The sequence below is a fragment of the Telmatherina bonti genome (assembly GCF_933228915.1).
Source record: "Telmatherina bonti genome assembly, chromosome: 1".
In the NCBI taxonomy this organism is placed as follows: domain Eukaryota; kingdom Metazoa; phylum Chordata; class Actinopteri; order Atheriniformes; family Telmatherinidae; genus Telmatherina; species Telmatherina bonti.
In genome coordinates, this window is record NC_136619.1 from 21,026,557 (window position 1) to 21,046,992 (window position 20,436).

Genomic DNA, 20,436 nt, shown 5'->3' on the forward strand with positions numbered 1-20,436 from the left:
TCGTCCATTTGCTGTTGACCATCTCTGCAACAAAATTATTGGTTTCACTAGAGTTTTCAGCCCCAAATGGTTGAGAGGCCAGGGCCAGAATACACACTTGCTTCAGAAATGTGCACACAGTGAGATCCATTAACCTTTCATCTTGTGTCACTGTCTGAAATTTCTTAAATTCTTGTCAGATGTTTTGGTTTAGATAGCAGCAAACAGTCTAAGATCATAGCAAATCTTAACATGGCGACAGCAACTACTGAATGTAGAAAACTATTCATGTGAGTATGACAGACTAATTACATTAATGTGTACATGTACAGTATCAGTCAATAGTTTGATCAAAGTCTTCCTATCAGATAAGATCTATTGGGATTACAGAAAGAAAAAAAGGTCATTTTCTCTGTCTACAAGTTTGTTGGCCTTGTTGAAGCTAAGAAGCTAATTAGGTATATAATGGAAGCAAAGGTTGCAAGAACATGAAAGCCTGAATATGTAATGATTCCCATAGTTCTAAAACTGTAGGCAATTACAGATGCCCAGAGGTCAAAAGTCAAAGACCTGACTTAAACAAAGTCATGCATGGGAAGTGTGTGTGTGGAAGTATGAGCCAGTAGCATTCAACCTGAGTGAATAAAAACAAGCTAAAACAGAAAGAATCATGAAGCTGCTTTAAAAAAAACAAAAAAAACAAAAAAAAAAAAACTACATACATGGGGTTTGGAGAAAGAACAAAATGAGAAAGATATTTTCATTTATTTAAAAGGTGCATTTGCAATAAAAATTAATTTCAAGAACAAACTATTTGGCACTGGTTTTAGAGGACAATAGTGGCAACAAGAAAAATCCACTCAGACTTCTATAATGTGTTCATCCTCTACTGTGCCCTCATAGCACACCGTTCACATAATGCCAATTTGCACGGTTGTGGAATAAGAATTTAAATCAAACAACTTACACAGACTGTGACACATAACTGTGGGTGCTTTTTTCATTGTCACACTTTGTTTTACTTTCTGTTTGAGCCTTAACAGTTACACATTCGTTCACAGTTAGCAACTGTCCTTGTGCAACTTAAATCTTTACCCACATTAAGCAGGAAATTACTCATCACCTTCTGGACATTGTTCCTGTTCCTCCACTGTACACTGTTTACATCCTCAGCAGCTGATATCCAGCACATGCACATCCTGTCTTACAGAACAGAGAGACGATGGTGAAAATGACTCAAAGAGGTATTTATTACAATCTAAAGAAGGAGACTAAGAAAAAATAATAGTCCTAAAACCAATTTTCATTAGCAGCAGTAGAAAACGGAGTAAAACTTTTAAAAAAAATTAAGATACTGACTTTTCAAAAATACATTAAGTATTCAAGCAATACAAACTTTCCAATAACTCACCACCGAGTGCAAAAGCTGCTTCACAATTGTTTTTCAGTACTTCCAACATATTTCCAGCTGTTTATTGCAGGAATTGTGGAATCCTATTAGTAAGACTAACATTCAATTTAAAAATAAGTTCACTGAACTCTTTCATGACAGATTTTGCATCATTCTAATGAGGTACCCAGTGTAAAAATTCAACATTGAAGTTTTTGCAGACACATTTTCATTATTTATCTCACTTTTCTCATATCAAGCACATTTTTTCTACATTTCAGAATATTTACAACTTTCTACATACACATATATAGATGTCAGATACATAATTTAATCTTCCCATACATGTCACATAGATGGACGTTGCATCTAGTGGAGCTGAAATAGCTCATAAATTGACTTTGCTCTGAACTGAGCAAGTATGTGAGGAGCTCTGACGTGACACTAAACTCTGCTTCTAATCAGATATGACTATGGTAGGCAAATGAAGTAGGCTAGTTCATTCAATTGTATATGATTTAGAGAAGCTAATGACAGTATAGTTACTTTCCACTGTGTTCCTGTTAGTAATAAACTACATATTTTTCATAAATAATTAAAATATAAATCTGTCAATATGACAGTTGACTCACAAATACAAATAGCTAGTGATATATTAATATTTCAGTATTGATCTGCACACCATTAGTAGTTGGAAGACTATGGTTATAAGGGATTGGTAAACAGAAAACAAATTTGGCTATCAGTCTGCATCAGTGAAAGGAAATGACTAGAGGTATAAAAGAGAAAAGAAAAAAGCTTTTACAATGACGAGGAACACAGAAAAATCAAACAAAAAATGAGAAATGACAGTTGTAGCATTAACAATGAGATTTAGACTGAGCCGCTGCACAACATGAATTACAGTAGCAGTGGCTGTCCTCTTTAAATGACACCAAGGACAAAGTGCCAAAATTGCCTGATCAATACTGGGATCAGACTTTTGGCCATGTTAGAAAATGAGATGATTGGATTAATTTTTTTGACCTGTCCAACATGCTTATCCAGAACCAGGAATGCACAGCCCAACAATTAACCAATCACCATATTTCAACAAGTACATATGGGATATTTGGGATAGAAGTTAGAGGTTATGACAACCCATCTAACAAACAGCATCTGGAAGAAAAACACATTTGCAAATTGTGAAATATCTACAGCATGGTTCACTAAGAACTAAAGGGTCTTGAAACAGGTTGAACTGGTAATTCCAAAGCAAAACAATCTTGCTAACTTTACTGAACCATTAGTAACACAATCAACGAATCTTGCATTGTCATGTAACTTAAATGTTTTTTTTAACAAATACATGTGAATGGATCATGTGCCGATTTATCAAATGATTCATACTGTGGTGCAGTCTGACCACAGGGAATCATATGTTATCTTTGCGACAGTTAATTGTCCTCCTTCTACTTTACTACTGAATTTACTCTGTAGTAGCCTATCAGATAAAATTATTTTTAAAAAAAAACAAACAAACCCAGAGAGGAGTGTGGCCACACCTAAACGACTTTATGGCAGGACTATCGTTACGCCACAGGTAAAGGCTACCTGTCGCTTGACAGCCGTAAATCAAATTCTCCACGCAAAAATAAAATAAGAAAACTAATACTTTCTTAAATTAAACTGAACAAAAAATATACAACCTCTAACAAACAGCAAACAAACAAAGAAAGAGGGTATTATAAAAAAAAACAAAAAAACAAAACAAAACAAAAAAAAAACACCCGGAAAATGATGCGCACACACACAACCCCCAGTCGACCAACCGGACTATTCAAAAGAAAGAGCGCACGGTGTTTTCACCATAAACACGTCGATACTCACCCACCAGATGCAGGCATAGGAGAACAGGAGGAATTTAAGGAATATATATGAAAACGATTTACAATATTTGCTACCGCTCTCGCCAGCCATCCTGCCTGTATAGAAACTGTTGACTTCAGCAGGTCGCGGGACTGTTATCAGCTCACTTCCGCGTTGTTATTTCGCCACACCTGCAAGCACATGCGGACGATGAGTGGGAGGGATATGGACAGAGATATAAACAAAGTGCCATCAAAGCAGACTGAGAACTTTCTTTCTTTTGATAAACTGTATCTGAAAGCTGACAGGATACCCGAGAAATTAAATGCAAAAGTTCCTTTATTCCGTCCATCTTCTGTTCATTGATGCCTCGTCAGAAATAGTCTTCATAAAGGGGTGGCTGTCGAGAAGCCATTTTTACAAGCAAGGGAAACAGGAGAAGCACGGCAAATGACTGAAGAACTGCTTTGGAAATTAGTGACAATAGGTCTTAATGAGTGATGAATCCTTAACATTTGTGAAGGAGTATGTGATCATCTTGTCAGCAAACAAGCTAAATTATAAAATAGTGAAAGTGAGCAAAAATTGAACTTTGAGATGCAAAACATCTAAGTTCCTAACTACTTTTAAGAGCAAGCTGAAGACTCATCTCTTCAAGGAGCACTTCCACACTTAGTTTAACTTTACCGTATTTGTCAGAGGAGTTGGAGAACTTGGTCCAGTTATCCCGAACAAATATTGTGGGATTTATTCTTTGTATTTTAACAAAGGGAATATTGTGGGGAGGGGAAAACACAAACAGACAAACATAAAAAAACACAACAACAACAAAAAAATATGTAGCACTTAAATGGCAACACCTGCATCCAACTTGACTGGCAGCAGTCCATTAGCACCTATCTATTACTCTCATATGTAAGTCCCTTTGGAGAAAAGTATCAGCTTAATGACTGTAGAATTTAACAAGTTTTAAACATCCTTCACGAGAACATTGTCCTTGCTCTCAAGGCCTGAATTGGCTTGAATTGATGTGTCTGTAAAGTGGCCTGGGACGACATTGTTGTGAAGTGGCGCTGCACAAATAAAGCAGAATTGCATTGAATTTAATTGAACTGCATTGAAGTAAAGGCCACAAGAACAAGATAAAATTTGTTGTTGGTCTGGTCAATTCATACTCCATAAGAAGCTTAATTTGCAACAGGACAGGTATTACTGCTGGCTTTTCTGTCCAACATGACAAACCTGAAACTTCATCCAAGGGAGGGCATTTTGTGTGTACGATTAGATCAGTGTGTTTAAATGCCTCGTATTGTAAAAATGTTCATACTCTCAACACCTTGATCAACTATATTATAAAAACAGTCAACATGTGGAAGCGGCAACTGTCCGCTTCATGCTTTCTCATATTAAGCATGCCCAACCAATCACACAAAACTTCTTGGAGCCTCTGAAGAAAGTTCTGCCAACCCGACGAGTCAGAACTGTTTTCAGCCATGTTGGCGCAAACAAAGTGACGTGATTTTCTTCACAGGGCCAGGAGAACAAGAAAACAGGACTCGCTTTTTTAGCAGGCTTTAGTGTTGTTTGACCAACAGGCCAGTATCTGACCCCAAAACATTCCTTGAAAGACCGACTCCCCTCTCTTATATTGAGGCAGAAATACATACAGAAATACAAAAATGATATGCAGGAATAAACACACTAGGAAAAAAAAATGCAAAATTGTAAATACTGATGATGTAAACGAGGCTTTGAATTAAAAAAGACATTAGTAAGTAAATTAATAAAAATGTCAGATGTATGTATATACATATACACTGCTCAAACAAATAAAGGGAACATTTAAACAACACAATGTAACTCCAAGTCAACCACACTTCTGTGAAATCGAACTGTCCACTTAGGGAGCAACACTGATTGACAATCAAGTCCACATGCTGTTGTGCAAATGGGATAGACAACAGGTGGAAATTATAGGCAATTGGCAAGACACACCCAGTAAAGGAGTGATTCTGCAGGTGGTGACCACAGACCACTTCTCAGTTCCGAAGCTTTCTGGCTGATGTTTTGGTCATTTTTGAATGCTGGTGATGCTTTCACTCTAGTGGTAGCATGAGACGGAGTCTACAAACCACACAAGTGGCTCAGGTAGTGCAGCTCATCCAGGATGGCACATCAATGCGAGCTGTGGCAAGAAGGTTTGCTGTGTCTATCAGCGTAGTGTCCAGAGCATGGAGACGCTACCAGGAGACAGGCAAACACATCAGGAGATGTGGAGGAGGCCGTGGGAGGGCAAAAACCCAGCAGCAGGACCGCCACCTCCTTCTTTGTGCAAGAAGGAACAGGAGGAGTTCTGCCAGAGTGCTGCAAAATGAGCTCCAGCAGGCCCTAAATGTGCATGTGTCTGCTTAAACAGTCAGAAACAGACTCCATGAGGGTGGTATGAGGGCCCGACGTCCACTGGTGGGGGTTGTGCTTACAGCCCAACACCGTGCAGGACGTTTGGCATTTGCCAGAGAACACCAAGATTTGCAAATTTACCACTGGCGCCCTGTGCTCTTCACAGATGAAAGCAGGTTCACACTGAGCACATGTGACAGAGTCTACAGACGTCGTGGAGAACGTTCTGCTGCCTGCAACATCCTCCAGCATGACTGGTTTGGCAGTGGGTCAGTAATGGTGTGGGGTGGCATTTCTTTGGAGGGTCGCACAGCCCTCCATGTGCTCGCCAGAGGTAGCCTGACTGCCATTAGGTACTGAGATGAGATCCTCAGACCCCTTGTGGGACCATATCCTGGTGCAGTTGGCCCTGGGTTCCTCCTAATGCAAGACAACGCTAGACCTCATGTGGCTGGAGTGTGTCAGCAGTTCTTGCAACACAAAGACATTGATGTTATGGATTGGCCCGCCTGTTCCCCAGACCTGAATCCAATTGAACACATCTGGCACATCATGCCTCGCTCCATCCACCAACGCCAAGTTGCACCACAGACTGTCCAGACGTTGGTGGATGCTTTAGTCCAGGTCTGGGAGGAGATCCCTCAGGAGAACATCTGCGACCTCATCAGGAGCATGCCCAAGAGTTGTAGCGAGGTCATTCAGGCACGCAGAGGCCACACACACTGCTGAGCCTCATTTTGACTTGTTTAAAGGACATTACATCAAAGTCGGATCAGCCTGTAGTGTGTGTTTCCACTAACTCTAAATCCAGACCTCCATGGGTTGATACATTTGAATTTCATTTAATTTTTTGTGTGATCTTGTCACCACATTCAACTATGGAAAGAACAAAGTATTTAATAAAAATATTTCATTCATTCAGATCTACAGTGTGCTACTTTAGTGTTCCCTTTATTTTTTTGCGCTGTGTGTGTGTGTGTGTGTGTGTGTGTGTGTGTGTGTGTGTGTGTATATATATATATATATATATATATATATATTATAATGTACACACACACTGCACCTGACCAAAGCTATTTTACTTAAGTTAGTGCTAGACTTCAACTTTAAATACAAACTGTATCCAAATAAAACATGTCACTTTCAATGCAGCCCCATATGTGTACAAGCTGAGACTACAAGACTGATGCAAAACATCATCTTACACAGCTGAGGATCATATTAGTCTATGCACCGCATTCAGCACAATCTAATTTAGCCACTCTTATCATGCCCAACTAAAGAGGGCTGTCTAGTTGGCTGTTCTGTGAAATGATTATTCACTCCTATGTTGTTTTGGTGGTTCTATATTTATTCCACATTTTCATTTTTTTTCTCATCTTCTTCAGCAGGAATAAGAAAATGCTCACCCAGTTACACAAGTGAAGTGTACAGCAGATCTGAGCAGTTTCAAGTTCAACACAACTTCTTGTCATTTGCATCATGAGATTATAACAAGACAAGTTACAATTTTACCATGATATGATAATATCTTTTGGTGGAGTTTTTGTAGACGTAGCAGAATATCAGTCTGTTTTTAGATCCTGGTAGTCGGGATTGTCTCTTTATGAAAAGTTTTATATTTCAAAGTCATCACCTTGCCTCAGGAGATCACACTTACTGAGTCTTGTCATACCAGCTCAGAAACCTCTCATTTCCTCAGTCTGCACACTTCAATATGTCCTACACCAGGCCCTGCAGGAGAGTAAAAGAAATAAAGTTTGGTCATGTGAAAATACACATACAGAGCATATTGTAAGCACTCCACAAAGAGAAAAGCCAGAATATGTTCAGTTGAGGTTAGCAGAAATTCACCTCTGTCCATTCTTTTCCATCTCCAAAAAGAGCAGATGTAAGGAATCACAGATTAGAGTGGCAATTTGATGGGAGTTAAACTACAAAAAAACAAGGAAAGGAAGAGAAAGAGAGGTCAAGAATCAGATACTTCAAACACACAGTGAATGCCACAGTCTTCATGTTGTTTGGAGTGCAGAGCATAAACAGAGACCACGCATGTTTGCATGTTTGTGACATGGCCATGTTGACTGAGCGACTTAAAAACAGGCCAAAAGAAGGAAAACAATAACAGCAACGTTTTGCACTTGGCAGTAAAAAAATATTTCAGTGGTAAAAACTCCACTTTTAATTTTAAAGTAAATGTATTCTGAGAGTTCACAGTGCTGCCATACATCTAATCATATGGCTAAAAATGGTTGCGCATGGTGTGGTGGGTAATTATTCCTAAACACAAACTTTTTGTATCATGTTGGGATAAACTACACCAGTATCAAATAAATAAATTAGATGGTCTAAACTACACATATTTCAGTGTTTTCTTTTTATGAACATTTCCACCGCAGGAGCTGAGCGGGAATGTAATTTTTGAGAGAAATTTATTGTAGGAGTACTTTAATGTTTTAACCCCACAGTTTTAACAGCAGAAATAAAATACTAGTATTTTTGCAACCATAAAAAACTACAAACACATTTCTTCTTTGCAAGTATTTCAGCACGAGTGATCAATCCCACTTTCAACGTTGCACCAGCTCTCTGTTTTCCCGTAGTGCTTTATTCAGAAACCAAAAGCATTCTTTAAGGAACAAAGCTTATTAAAAACCACTACACAAAGCACAGAAATTATAGGAAATGCTGAATTTCTATTGATTTGCTCATAACTCAGTTGTGCAAGAGCAACTCCAATTGCAGCATTAAATACTGACCATTGACAGATCCCATCTGTTGGAAGGATGCTGCCCAGTGCAGAAAAACAGTTTTTAAAATGCAAACAGTTTTCAGACACAAATAACTGATGTCTCACTGGCATCACTGTTCCCATAATGCAGGGTCAAATCTTTACAGCCACATAAAAAATACCTGCAAAACACAAAAATGACCACTTAGTGGAATGATCAAAACTGAGAGATGTCAAGTGTCAAGTGCTAATAAAGATTGTGTCAGTTTGTGGCCTGAATTTCTGAAGGAGCCCTTCTTGTATTTGTAAAACTTCTAAGCCTGATTAAAAATTGTGAAGAAAAAACATGAAGATTTTATGTTGACCTAGTTTAAGCACATCTACACCCCCAGAAATCAAAATACTGAGAACAAAGACTGTTAGTGAGCACTCTTAGGGTTATACCTATGTTGTCAGTCCACCAAAAGGTACCCAAGTATTCCCGAGCACATGATGACAATTGCATTTTGTATGCATCTTGATGGACAAAGAAAACTTTAAAAGTAATTTAGTTAAAACCCACTTTAAACGGGATTTCAATGTGTGATTTCACTTCAAGTTCTCTTTCTATTTCTTATTTGTACATTGGTAAACAAAGTTTAAACACTCCAAGAGCAAGTTTTCTGACATCAGAAGTGGGGTAAAATTAGTTAATTGTAAAAGTACAGAACAAAAGTAAAACATACCACTGTACAACCAATTGACTTCATATACAAGTCTTTAGACAGAGTTTGCATGTTTGGCTTCCTCTAACAGTCCAAAGACATTTATGTTGGGTTAATTGGTCACTATTATCTCCAGGAATGAGCATGAGTGTTTATATTTTTCTGCGTTGGTCCAGACTGACAGTCTGTCCAGGATGTAGGCCACTCTGCCCCTTGACTAGTACTATTAAGACGGATGGATGTTTTGCAGCAACATCACATCAAAACATCTTTTTCAGGGAAGATCTTCCATATTTCAGCAAGACAATGCTAAACCACTCTGCATTCATCACAATAGTCTGATTTTGAATAAGAAGGAGCTGAACTATCCTTCCTGAAGTCCATACCTTCAACAAATTGAAAACATTTGGTGACATTTGGTGTAAATAATTTAAAAAAAAAAAAAAGAAAGAAAGAAATCCCAGGACTATGAAGCAACCTAGATTCCTGCATTCGAAATAATAATTTCTATGAACTGGTAAAATAAACTCTCAGTTCCAACACCTGATAAGTCACATTTTGAATATATTTACATTTTTCAGAATCCCATCGTTTTGTCATTTGTGATTGCATTGAATTCACATTTTTTTTCTCTTTTTAAAAAATGTATTTTATTTATTTATTTGTTTATTTATGTATTATTCACTTTAAATATCCTCTTCTTTGTAAAAGTGAGAACGTGTTTCTTGAACTGAACATTTTACAAATCGGGCTGGGGGGAAAGACTCATCCTGTCGTTCATTGATTCTAATCTGACGCGGAGTTGCTGCAGCTCTGTGCGTACAGCTGCGTGCGTAACGTGAGTGTTTCTTACTCTTGGAGACGCGTTACAGCAGCTTAACACATTCCAGCAGAGACAGAAAGAGAGAAACAGTATGTGTGCGCGTTTTTGTGTGTAGGCTATGTCTGTGTGTGCAATAAAGAAGTGCGCAGAGAAATCATTTAATGGATTTTTGGATGCATCTGGCTATCCTTTACGCACCGGGAGTCCATTTTTCACACATTTTCAGATGTGGACGGAACCAGTCGAGGTTTAAGCCAACCACATAGTCGCAGCAAAAATAGAGGTAAGATAAAAGAAACAAGCAAATGAGGGAGATTTTTCTGGTAATGCCCAGAACATCACCTTCTCCCAGTGGATCCATATTTTATTAAGATGTGTGTCAAAGCTCTTGTGCATATTGATGGTTTTACCCTGTTTTAAAGTATTTTCCAAACCAAACATTGAGCGAATGACAAGAGAAGTGTAAAACCATCATGTTCTGCTGCACCATTTGCTAATCTGAAGATTGTGGAGCTTTCCAAGGAGTGATATGATGTGTGATTATTAACTCAGGCTGCACTGCAAAGCGAGACATTAAAACAAAATAGTTTTCTTTCGGAATAGGGTTTATAAAAATTGTACAAATCCAAAAAGAATGGACAAATTGATATGCGATCCCAAAACTTTTACATAAATAAAATCACAAAGCAAAGAAAATGGGCGAAGGAAGAAACATCCAGTTCATACTTAAACCGTAAACTCTTGTTAGAACTTGTACATTTGGCCAGTGTGTAATGTTTTTGTAAAATAAACTAGACTTTATAGTTGTAAGTAACATTTGTGTGTCTGTATCGATTTTCTGTATCGAAGCCTCCCTCCAGAGTTTATGACCCAGCATCTATATTGCGCATTATTCCGTACAAAGAACATACATTTATACAGCCATTTATGCCATCAGATAAAGGAGTGGGCATGGACACCGACGGTCTTATTCAACATATTGAACGAGACTCAGAGGCCACCTCAACGCCGTTATCAGTTACCGCTGATTGGATAGACGACGGAAACGAGACGACCGAGAATCAGTTCCAGCAACCCGGCTGGCAGGTGGGAGACACACAACCAGATAAGAAAACAATTAGTTGAAAGCAGAATAGGCTCTTTCTTATTGCCATAATTTGCATCCAGTGTATCTTTGCAGCAGTTTAAGGACAAATTCTATATAAAAGAGAGTTGGAATAAATGAATGAGTCAGCAAGCAAACGCATGAAATGTAGATGATGTCTGTTTTTGTACAAAATAGAAAGCAGTAAAATCCTCTTGTATGACAAAAACTTGACTGAGATGTTTTTGAGGTTTGAATGTCTCACTACTCTTGGTATACACAGATAACCCTCTCCTCTCCTCTCCTCTCCTCTCCTCTCCTCTCCTCTCCTCTCCTCTCCTCTCCTCTCCTCTCCTCTCCTCTCCTCCCCCATCCCCTCCACTCCCCTCCCAGGTGGCCCTCTGGGCTATAGCCTACTCCCTAATCATCTTGGTGTCTGTCACTGGGAACGTCACAGTGATCTGGATTATCCTTGCTCACAGACGCATGAGGACAGTAACCAATTACTTCATCGTCAACCTGGCCTTTTCTGATGTATCCATGGCCACCTTTAACACTCTTTTTAACTTTGTATATGCACTTCATAATGACTGGTATTTTGGCCTGGGTTACTGCAGATTTCAGAACTTTTTCCCCATCACAGCCATGTTTTCATCAATATATTCTATGGCTGCAATCTCTGTGGACAGGTAAGAAAGTTCCTTTTTTATCTGCCAGTTTAAATTGATGCACATAGCACACTTGATCGTACCAGGAATCAGATTCTTTTTGGGGGGCTGTTTTTAATTTCTGCAATGCCATCTTCAAAAGCTGCATTGTAAAACCCAAAATAGAAAGAAAATCCACTTGGTGGAACAAATGAACTCAGAACCAAAGTTGATTAGAATACGACTCAAACAATCTGAAATATGATAATGCTTAATTTCCCACTGAATTCTGCTATAGTGTGTAGTTTATGACTGTATGGAATATTTTTCATAGATTTTCAAATGTGCTTTTTGTCAGAATTTTCTTTACAAGTCAAAAAACACCTTGGGAAATGAGTAAGCTGAAGTGCATGAGTGTCATTTAGAGACATGCAGTCCACTATATTTTACACCTCTGCATGAAGGAGATATGGGTCAACTGTGCAGACAAACAGATGTTACTAATTCTTACTGAAGCATGAATGGTTAGCCTGTCATTTGTATAAATCTTCTGAGTGTATAATATATATTGAGTTACAAGTTTACACTCACTGTTCATGTAATGCGAAAGCTCTGCAATAAATAGTGTAATAATAAACTGTTGCTTATTCTGAAGTTGTGGAGCCCACAGTACATATGGATATTTATGGTCTGTTTCTCAAACAACACCGCCTCTCAAACCACAGCTGGATCCACACATTTCTAACACAGCATCAATATGTCTTCTTGCTGTCTTTTATATTTGGTCGTTAGGTTTATTGTTAGTACACCCTATAAATTTTTAGCTGAGTTTATAGTCACTCCAAGTATTATTTGAACAGCTATAATACATGTAAACGTCTGGCAAGCATAAGGTTGTGACATAAAATAAACTGGCATTCCATCTACTAAAAAGGACAAAAATCAAAGTTATGAGTTTACCTGTTTATGCTTTTACCTGAATCATACAAATCATCTATGAGATGCTCAATAAATAAATAAAGAGATAAATAAATAAATTTAGGCATTGCAAGGGTACTTTGGATCAGTAATGCTTTACTGTGAGCTAAATAATTTGCTGGGTAAAATATGTATAATATATTCACCACAGCTATTCATAGTTGGGTTTTTTTTACCAAGTGTTTTCACGGTAGAAAGACAAACTGAATATTCACACAAACATTTGACATTTTTGACTAACAAGTGTCTTTTGTAGAAGATGTTCTTAATATATGTCTTTCAAATATTTCATTTAATTTGCATGAGATAGTTAAAGGGGAAATTGCACTCAGCAGTGAGATTATTCCACAAGAAGGAGTTATTAAGTCTTTCATATTCTTGTATTCTTTGATAAAACGTGTGTCATATGATAATATGATCTGGGACCGGGGACAAATTTGATAATGAATGAGCTATGTGAAAAGATCAGAAGGTCAGCCAGGTGTAAAATGTGCTCATAATGAAAGAAATTCTTATAAAAAATTAGGTTTACAAAACGACTCATTTTATTTTTTTTCCCCATGTTCTGCTGCACAAAACAATCATTTTCAACATAAAAATGTAAAAAAAAATCTCAAGGGCTTTAAAATAGAACAATGTGTTCTAATCTCTGCTAATGTGACATACATGACAACAGGTTAAAAAAATTAGGAAATTAAAATGAATTGCTGGAAGCTGGAGTGAAGCAGAAAACATGAGGACACGGTTGTCCTGTTTGCAACTGAATGCCATAAAAGACTTTAAGCAAAATGTAATCTTTATGCTAATCATTTTCTGCAAGATCTCACTTTATTAGTCATAAAACATTCATACTTTGTATGTCCTGAATGTTTCAAATTTATGACTCATTGCTGTAGTTGAATAATTTGACCATGGCGATGATGATGAAGACAGCATTGCTGTGAAGCATGCATATGTATTATTTTATGAGTATTTTTTGTGACCATTCAGCAGAGAAAATACATTGTTACAACTAGAAGAATAATTTCTATTATACCTTTGACTTAAACCTCTTTATTGTGACTCCGTTTTTTTTTTTTTTTTTTTTTAATTGACCAGACAATTATTTTAGCAATCTCAATGTCATGCTCTGCTGGAAAACTTTGTTGCTGGCATTCACATGGATGTTGACACATTCCACTCACATAAACACCAGTAAATCTTTACTTCTTTACCTCTTTAGCTCTTATGGCTATAGGGTGTAAGAAATAAGAAATCATTTATATTTTGCTTTCAGGATACATGTCTGAGACCACTACTCGTTTTGGCAATATGTTGAACCTTTGTCACATTTGATCAGGAAATACTGGAATATTGTGGTTATTGTTGCTTTTGGCAGATGGTCAGCACATCACCGGAGGCACACAACACACAGCTGTTTATTTTCTCCAGTGTGTAGCTTTATGTAGAACAGACCTGTCTTTTATATCTTTTCATTAAAACAGGTATGAATCAGACACACACATTGCAGTAATTTCATAAATATTTGATATGGAACAAAATATAGAGCTATCAGTTTAATTTTCAAGGGGGAGACACTGACCAGTAATTCACGTTTTGTTAGTTTAGATTACAGTGTGTCTATGAGAAATTATTTTCACAGTCTCTAAAACAAGATCAGCACTAAGTTTTTAAGTAGAGTTATGAGATTTAAGATGAGATGGATGAACCAGGTTTCTCTTGTTTCTTCAGGTACATGGCCATCATCCATCCTCTAAAACCTCGCCTCTCCTCCACCTCCACAAAAGTTGTGATTGCCATGATTTGGATTGTTGCGTTCTCACTGGCTTTTCCTCAGTGCTACTACAGTGTGACAAGATTTTACTATCCCAGGACTGTGTGCATGGTCGACTGGCCTGACGATTATGGAGGAACACATCAACTAAGGTGAAGAAAAGAGGATGAATGACATAGACAGACAGGAAGCGAGGCAGACAGTGAGATTTCTATAGATTGTTTATGTGGATTTTGTAAGTTTATTCATGTATTTATTTGTTTTATTTTTTGTAAATCCCCACCTTTCTCTCTTTCTGTGTGTATAGTTACCAGTTTGCAGTGATATTGCTCATCTATTTGCTCCCTCTGCTGGTGATGCTGGTAACCTACAGTTTAGTTGGCCGATTACTGTGGGGTGGGCACATCCCTGGAGAGGCGTCAGACCACTACCACAGTCAGATTACAGCCAAGAGAAAGGTCACTCTGTTCTTTTTTGTACTTTGGTCTCCAAGTCAAAGAATTAAAAGTAAACTTTGTCATGTAACTTGAACTGGGAAATGTTGTAGTATCTGTGTTTATAAGTGCTCTGATTGTGATTTTTTCCTCCTGTAGGTTGTGAAGATGATGGTAGTTGTGGTGGTGACGTTTGCGCTCTGTTGGCTGCCCTACCATATCTATTTCGTTCTGGGATCATTTAAAAGAGACATTTATAAGCAACATTATATTCAACAAGTTAGCAGCTTTCTCTGTTTGCTTTGTATTTGTAGACATTGTGACACTTACTAATCGCTCCTTGTCTCTTTGTCAGGTTTATTTGGCTATTTTCTGGTTAGCGATGAGTTCAACAATGTACAACCCTATTATTTACTGCTGTCTAAACCAAAGGTAGTAGACATAATTATATCCTCTCTGTCTGCTTTTCTTTACCATTTACATTTTTTAAGGATTATATATATATATATATATATATATATATATATATATATATATATATATATATATATATATATATATATATATAATTATATATATATATATATAATTTTGAATAGCTGGTATGACCTGTTAAAAATTTGTTTCCATATCTTTTTTCTCTTTAGGTTTCGTGCTGGTTTCCGTCATGCTTTCTCTTGGTGTCCCTTCATCAAAGTATCAGAGGAAGACAAGATGGAGCTGCAGCACACAAACACCTTCAGAGTCACAGTGACACGGAGCCGCCGCAGTGACACATCTTACACCCATACATCCATTAAAATGAACCACACACAGAAAGATGCCTGCTTACAGCGGAAAAAGTTCACATGCAGCACACACAACTCACATTTGGCAAAGGAAATTGTCGATACAAAATCCCCATCTGCTAAGCTTATTGGTCACAGTCACTGACTCTGGAACAATTCATGATGTGGACGTTCAAGATGAGACGAGACCAATACAAAAAGCCACAGCCAGTTAAAAAACAAAGGAAGGCCTGCAGACTAGCACATAGACCTGAGGAAAAAAAAGAAATCATTAGAAAGTTTTGCAAAGAGGGATGACTCATTTTTTTAAGAATGCCAAAGCACTTACATCTGTGAAATGACTGTATATACTGAGAGCAGATAAGACTGTGGGTTGTGTAGTGAGATTTGCTGCTATTAGTAAAGACAAAAGATAAAGCCTTTTTTTTTAATTGATTGTTTACCTCTCTCTCTACTTGCCTATGTTGGTATTGTTTGGAAAACAAACTGTTGTTAGAGGTTTTTTAATGTACAGATGGATGAACAGTCCAGTGGCATCAGCACCAAGCCTTAACATTGTTGGCTCTCTGCTTATTTTATCAATAATCTTGGAGAAATTTCCCTTTCTAAATATTTCTCTTCTTTCAAAATTTCTCACAATGCAGTCATTCTGTTATTTGGATGATCCTGGATGGAGCAATGGCAAAACTTGATTTATTGTGAAAAAATAATGAGTCCCCTCTTGCTCCTGAAAACCATTATTTAAACAAGATATTTGTTTTAATGAGAAAAATTAGTCACTGGTGTGCTGGATGTCCCCCAACATGTTTGATGTCTGATTAGCATGCACCAGTCACTATTGGTTATTAAAGTAACACATACTGGTCTCATGATGGGCATTTACAGTGTACTTCCTATATGTTGTGATTTAATTTTTTCCTACAGGCAGCGTGTCTTCTTTTAGGTTACAGTAGAAGGTTTGTAGAAACTATTGAGATTAAATATGCTGATAAAATGTAAGTTTGAGTAATCTGCGATGTAGCTTGTAATTTTATAAAGTTATAAAAACTAAAGTTCATTGTGTTTGACTTGTAAAGCACAAACAGTAACAATGTGATAAATCTGTGTTTGCAAAAGTTGTATTTTGTTTGCTTACATTAAGCCAGTACTTTAATGATTGTGACAATGATAATAAAATTTCCATTCACCGAGGAAACACACACATTTATTTATATGCACTACAGATCCCATGATGCTTGGGTTTACTGCAGTTTCAAAACACCACACATCAGATCCCAGTGAATCAATCTCCACTTCAAAGACAACTATGACATCAGATGGACACAGATGTGACTTTATTGAGTGACAGATTGACAGTGTTGGACAGATTTAGTCCAGAGTATGTGGTAAAAAGGAAAAATTTGTATGATGGCATTAGTTTTTTAGACTAGATGAGAGTGTGAAGGCAGCATAACTGAGGACATGCCAGTGAAGCTTGCCTTCTTTGTCCCAACAGTCTGATTAAAAGACAAGAAAGCTTTTAGGGCATTAGTTTAATTATCTAAAACAGATTCGTTGATGCATCATACCTACTGGCAATAATATCCTGTCCTCGCTGACAGACCATCATTCTCCTTATGGTCTCAAATATCTTTATGTAGTAAAAAAGAGTGATAATTGTCCCACAAAAACTGCAGGTGGACATCTTTAAATGGCCACTTATAGTTTCTATTTAATTTATCTATGTATATCTTTTATTATTTGAGAAGGACAAATACATATTCATGGATTGTGCTACATAAATAAACCATGGAGTAGATTAAGTAATCACTCCTAAGATTTTCGGAGCATATTGTTACTCACTGAGGAGAGTATAGGGGTATATTTTTTTTAGCAAAAATATTTGGAAATCTTAACATTTTACCTGCAGCAATGTTCTTAAACTTATACAGTTTGGCTGTTTGTTGTTTCTCTGGCATCCATATAAGCACCACATTCCTGTTTCATGGCCTCATCTTGGTGATGAGTGTTGCCAGAATTTCTTTTAGACAATTGATCATTAACTAGAGGTATTATTAACAAAAGGATGTTTCATCATAGAATACCGTTAAAAAAATATATTGCTGCTGTATATTACACCAGATATTAACATTCAGGAAACACATAAAATGGCAATTTCCACAGTGCAAATTCCTTCTGATGGTACAGAGCAGATCATCAGTGGCTTCCTCTGTGTGTCATTATTCCAACAACATCTCCCAAAATCAAAATAGAATAAATAATGTATGCACATATCATACTTTGTATTACATCTGGGTAAGATATTAAAAACTTTGAAGCAAAAAATATTCCCTTTCATCTCAATTATACATTTATACACCATCTAATATCGCTTGAAAGTCTTCCTGTACAGACAGAGAAGTGAACAGAAGACTGCAGTACCAGAGGTAGCCTCCAGATGGCTTCAGAGGAGCGTTACAAGAATGTGTGAAACTATTTCTTTTTACTTTTGTTTTTAAATAAAAATTTTTTTAACTTCTCTTTAGCAAGAGTTGTTTCATCTCTGACAGATTTACTATCAGAGATCACAAAACTGCAAAGACTGAATAGTTTAAGTGCTGTTGAAATATTTGATTTAAATTGCTCTAACTACAGCAGAGATCCTCAGGCTCTGCTACTAAACAGCACAGAGAAAGCTGTCACCCATTCACTGACTCGTGTAGAAAGCGGCTACTGGAACATGATGTGTCGACTTTACAGGTTCGATTTGGGAGAAAAGGAGACAGTGAATGAGAAATAATGTTGAGACGGATATTTCTTTTATTTGCTGTTCAGCTCCTGTCTGAGCCGACAGCCCACAGCTGTGATAAGTGCAGCTCCTTTCCCGCTGCCGTCCTCTGACAGCAGGAAGTTGACGGTACACCGAGGAGCCAGTTCATTAACAGTCTCCTTCATGATGCCGGAGAAGCTAGACAAAGACAAAAGATTTATTATTATCTTGGCTATAGGAGTGAAAAAAAGTTTAACAAAAAAAACAAAACAAAAAACCCCAATCACCTAATTAACAATCTGAATAAGATGTTGTATTGAAGACGGACATGCCTGGTGCTAAAGTGCTTAACTTGCTAAATAACAGTTTACATTATCAAGTGCAAGACATCCTCTACTGGTTCTTCTGGCAACTCCTCTTATTAACAGTTTCTCCTGATAAGATCAGACAATTTATCTAAAGCATTACATTTTGTGGAAGGGCCTTTAGCGAACACTGGCACAGTGAAAAATCTGTTATTTGTCTTCTTTATGCAGCAAGTAACATGTCAACCATTGAACTGAGCTTTAACTGAAGCATGACTCAACTTAAATCGATATGCAACACTGCAAATGACTATGCAAGGTAATGTGCCTGGTTTTTATTACCTTAGGAAATTTAGACTTTTTATATATTTATTTGTTGCTTTTTGACCATCTGTTTCTTACCAGGAATATTTTAACTCAAACAAGCTGGTTTCCAGAAATTCAGGTTTGTGGGCTCAAGAGACATATCGAAGCCCAGAAATACCAACCAACTTTAAAAACTAAAGTTCTTAAGAAAGAAAACTTCCCAAAAAGGCCCTACCTTGTAGAGACTGAGCAAAGAACTACAGTTGTTTTAGAAAGTAAGAGTTAAAATGCTCTCATAAGCATTATAATGAACAACATCAAATTTCACCTCAAAATAATGTTTATTATCATCATTATAATTATTATTATTAATATTATCATCATTATAATTATTATTATTATTATTATTATTATTATTATCATCAACTCATATTAATAAGCATTGTGGCTTGATATTTGATGTTACTTTTTTTTTATTCAAATATTCAGACATTTGTGAGCACAGAGTGCTGGTAATGTGCAAATGTGCATTTAACTGTAAATCTCTAAGTAAAAAGGACTAGGTTCCTTTAGCTTTCTTTCTTTCATTCTTTGACTTTAACAAACAGGAAGCACATCACTTTTGGATTTTTGTTTCACATATTATTTGTCAGAGGTTTGACTGGCTCAGCAACAATGCAATCAAATATGATTTATGATGGCTGAGAAAGAATTTTATATTTTGTTGAGTTTCTTTTCTCGTTTATTGCTAAATGAGCCTGCCTAAATGATCTCAATAATATAGCTGCAATGAATATAAGGTATAACATGAACTGAATAATTTTCAACTCAGACTTACTGGGGATGTAATTTGTACAATGTCCCGTCTACCCCCACAGTGATGTTTAGATGGTCCAGGCCACGATTCTCCCTTATCTTATCGACCACAGCTGCCATTCCTGCACCACAAAGCTGAGCTGCACGGCGTGACACTGTTCCACACACCTAACAATAAAGAATATTATCATTATTGCAACACTGAGTAAGTTGAAAATGCCAAAGTTTCCAAAGACAACAGAATCAGAATTTGCTTATCACTTGTCAAACGTAAGAGAATAAACAGAAGTTTCACGTTTGTCCGGTTCTGCTGTTCAATCACATACTTTGTGTTGTACAAAATGAGGACAAAGAATAATAAAGAACATTTACATCTTTTTTTTTAAAAATATATATTGTACACATCTGAACACAATGAATATTGTCAAGCACACTCCTGTCAATTTATCTTACCTCTTTAACAATGATACTGTCATCACAGGTGCTGTCCAGGCCTAAGTGTTGCAAAATGGATCTCACCTGCAGTAAAGCCAATCTGTCACTGGAGATGGAGACATGAGAACACTGAAGCTTAACAGACTAGATATGAAATTTGATAATAAAAAGATAAGGTAAAGATGAAAAATTAGGCTAACATTTCATAAATTACTCCATTAACAGAGCTCAAATAAAAAAAAAAA

The 20,436-nt window shown here is 36.9% G+C and overlaps 3 protein-coding genes across 5 annotated transcripts in view; 1 reads left to right on the forward strand and 2 right to left on the reverse strand.

Annotated features, from left to right (window-relative positions):
* tspan15 (tetraspanin 15) overlaps positions 1–3,328 on the reverse strand; it is a gene marked incomplete at both ends in the record, with an annotated part of 36,278 nt that extends 32,950 nt beyond the window's left edge. The window contains one exon of the mRNA XM_079261374.1: positions 3,239–3,328. Within this exon, the coding sequence (XP_079117500.1) occupies positions 3,239–3,328 (90 nt within the window). The remainder of the gene's footprint in view (positions 1–3,238) is intronic.
* Positions 3,329–10,124: 6,796 nt separating this feature from the next.
* tacr2 (tachykinin receptor 2) lies at positions 10,125–15,725 on the forward strand (the record flags this gene model as incomplete). Its single annotated transcript, XM_079261493.1, has 8 exons — positions 10,125–10,158; positions 10,813–10,961; positions 11,353–11,648; positions 14,316–14,510; positions 14,666–14,816; positions 14,952–15,071; positions 15,148–15,224; positions 15,440–15,725. Exons 2-8 carry the CDS (start codon positions 10,827–10,829, stop codon positions 15,723–15,725), a joined length of 1,260 nt encoding a protein of 419 aa, XP_079117619.1. The 5' UTR covers positions 10,125–10,158; positions 10,813–10,826.
* A 1,152-nt stretch (positions 15,726–16,877) lies between these two features.
* Positions 16,878–20,436, reverse strand: part of hk1 (hexokinase 1) — a 31,099-nt gene continuing 27,540 nt past the window's right edge. Inside the window, exons 19-21 of one of the 3 annotated variants that reach the window (XM_079244549.1) lie at positions 20,210–20,297; positions 19,779–19,924; positions 16,878–18,527 (exon numbers count right to left, since the gene is read on the reverse strand). In XM_079244549.1, the coding sequence (XP_079100675.1) occupies positions 18,380–18,527; positions 19,779–19,924; positions 20,210–20,297 (382 nt within the window). In that variant the 3' untranslated portion in view covers positions 16,878–18,379. The remainder of the gene's footprint in view (positions 18,528–19,778; positions 19,925–20,209; positions 20,298–20,436) is intronic. The other 2 variants (XM_079244550.1, XM_079244548.1) reach the window with 2 other exon arrangements.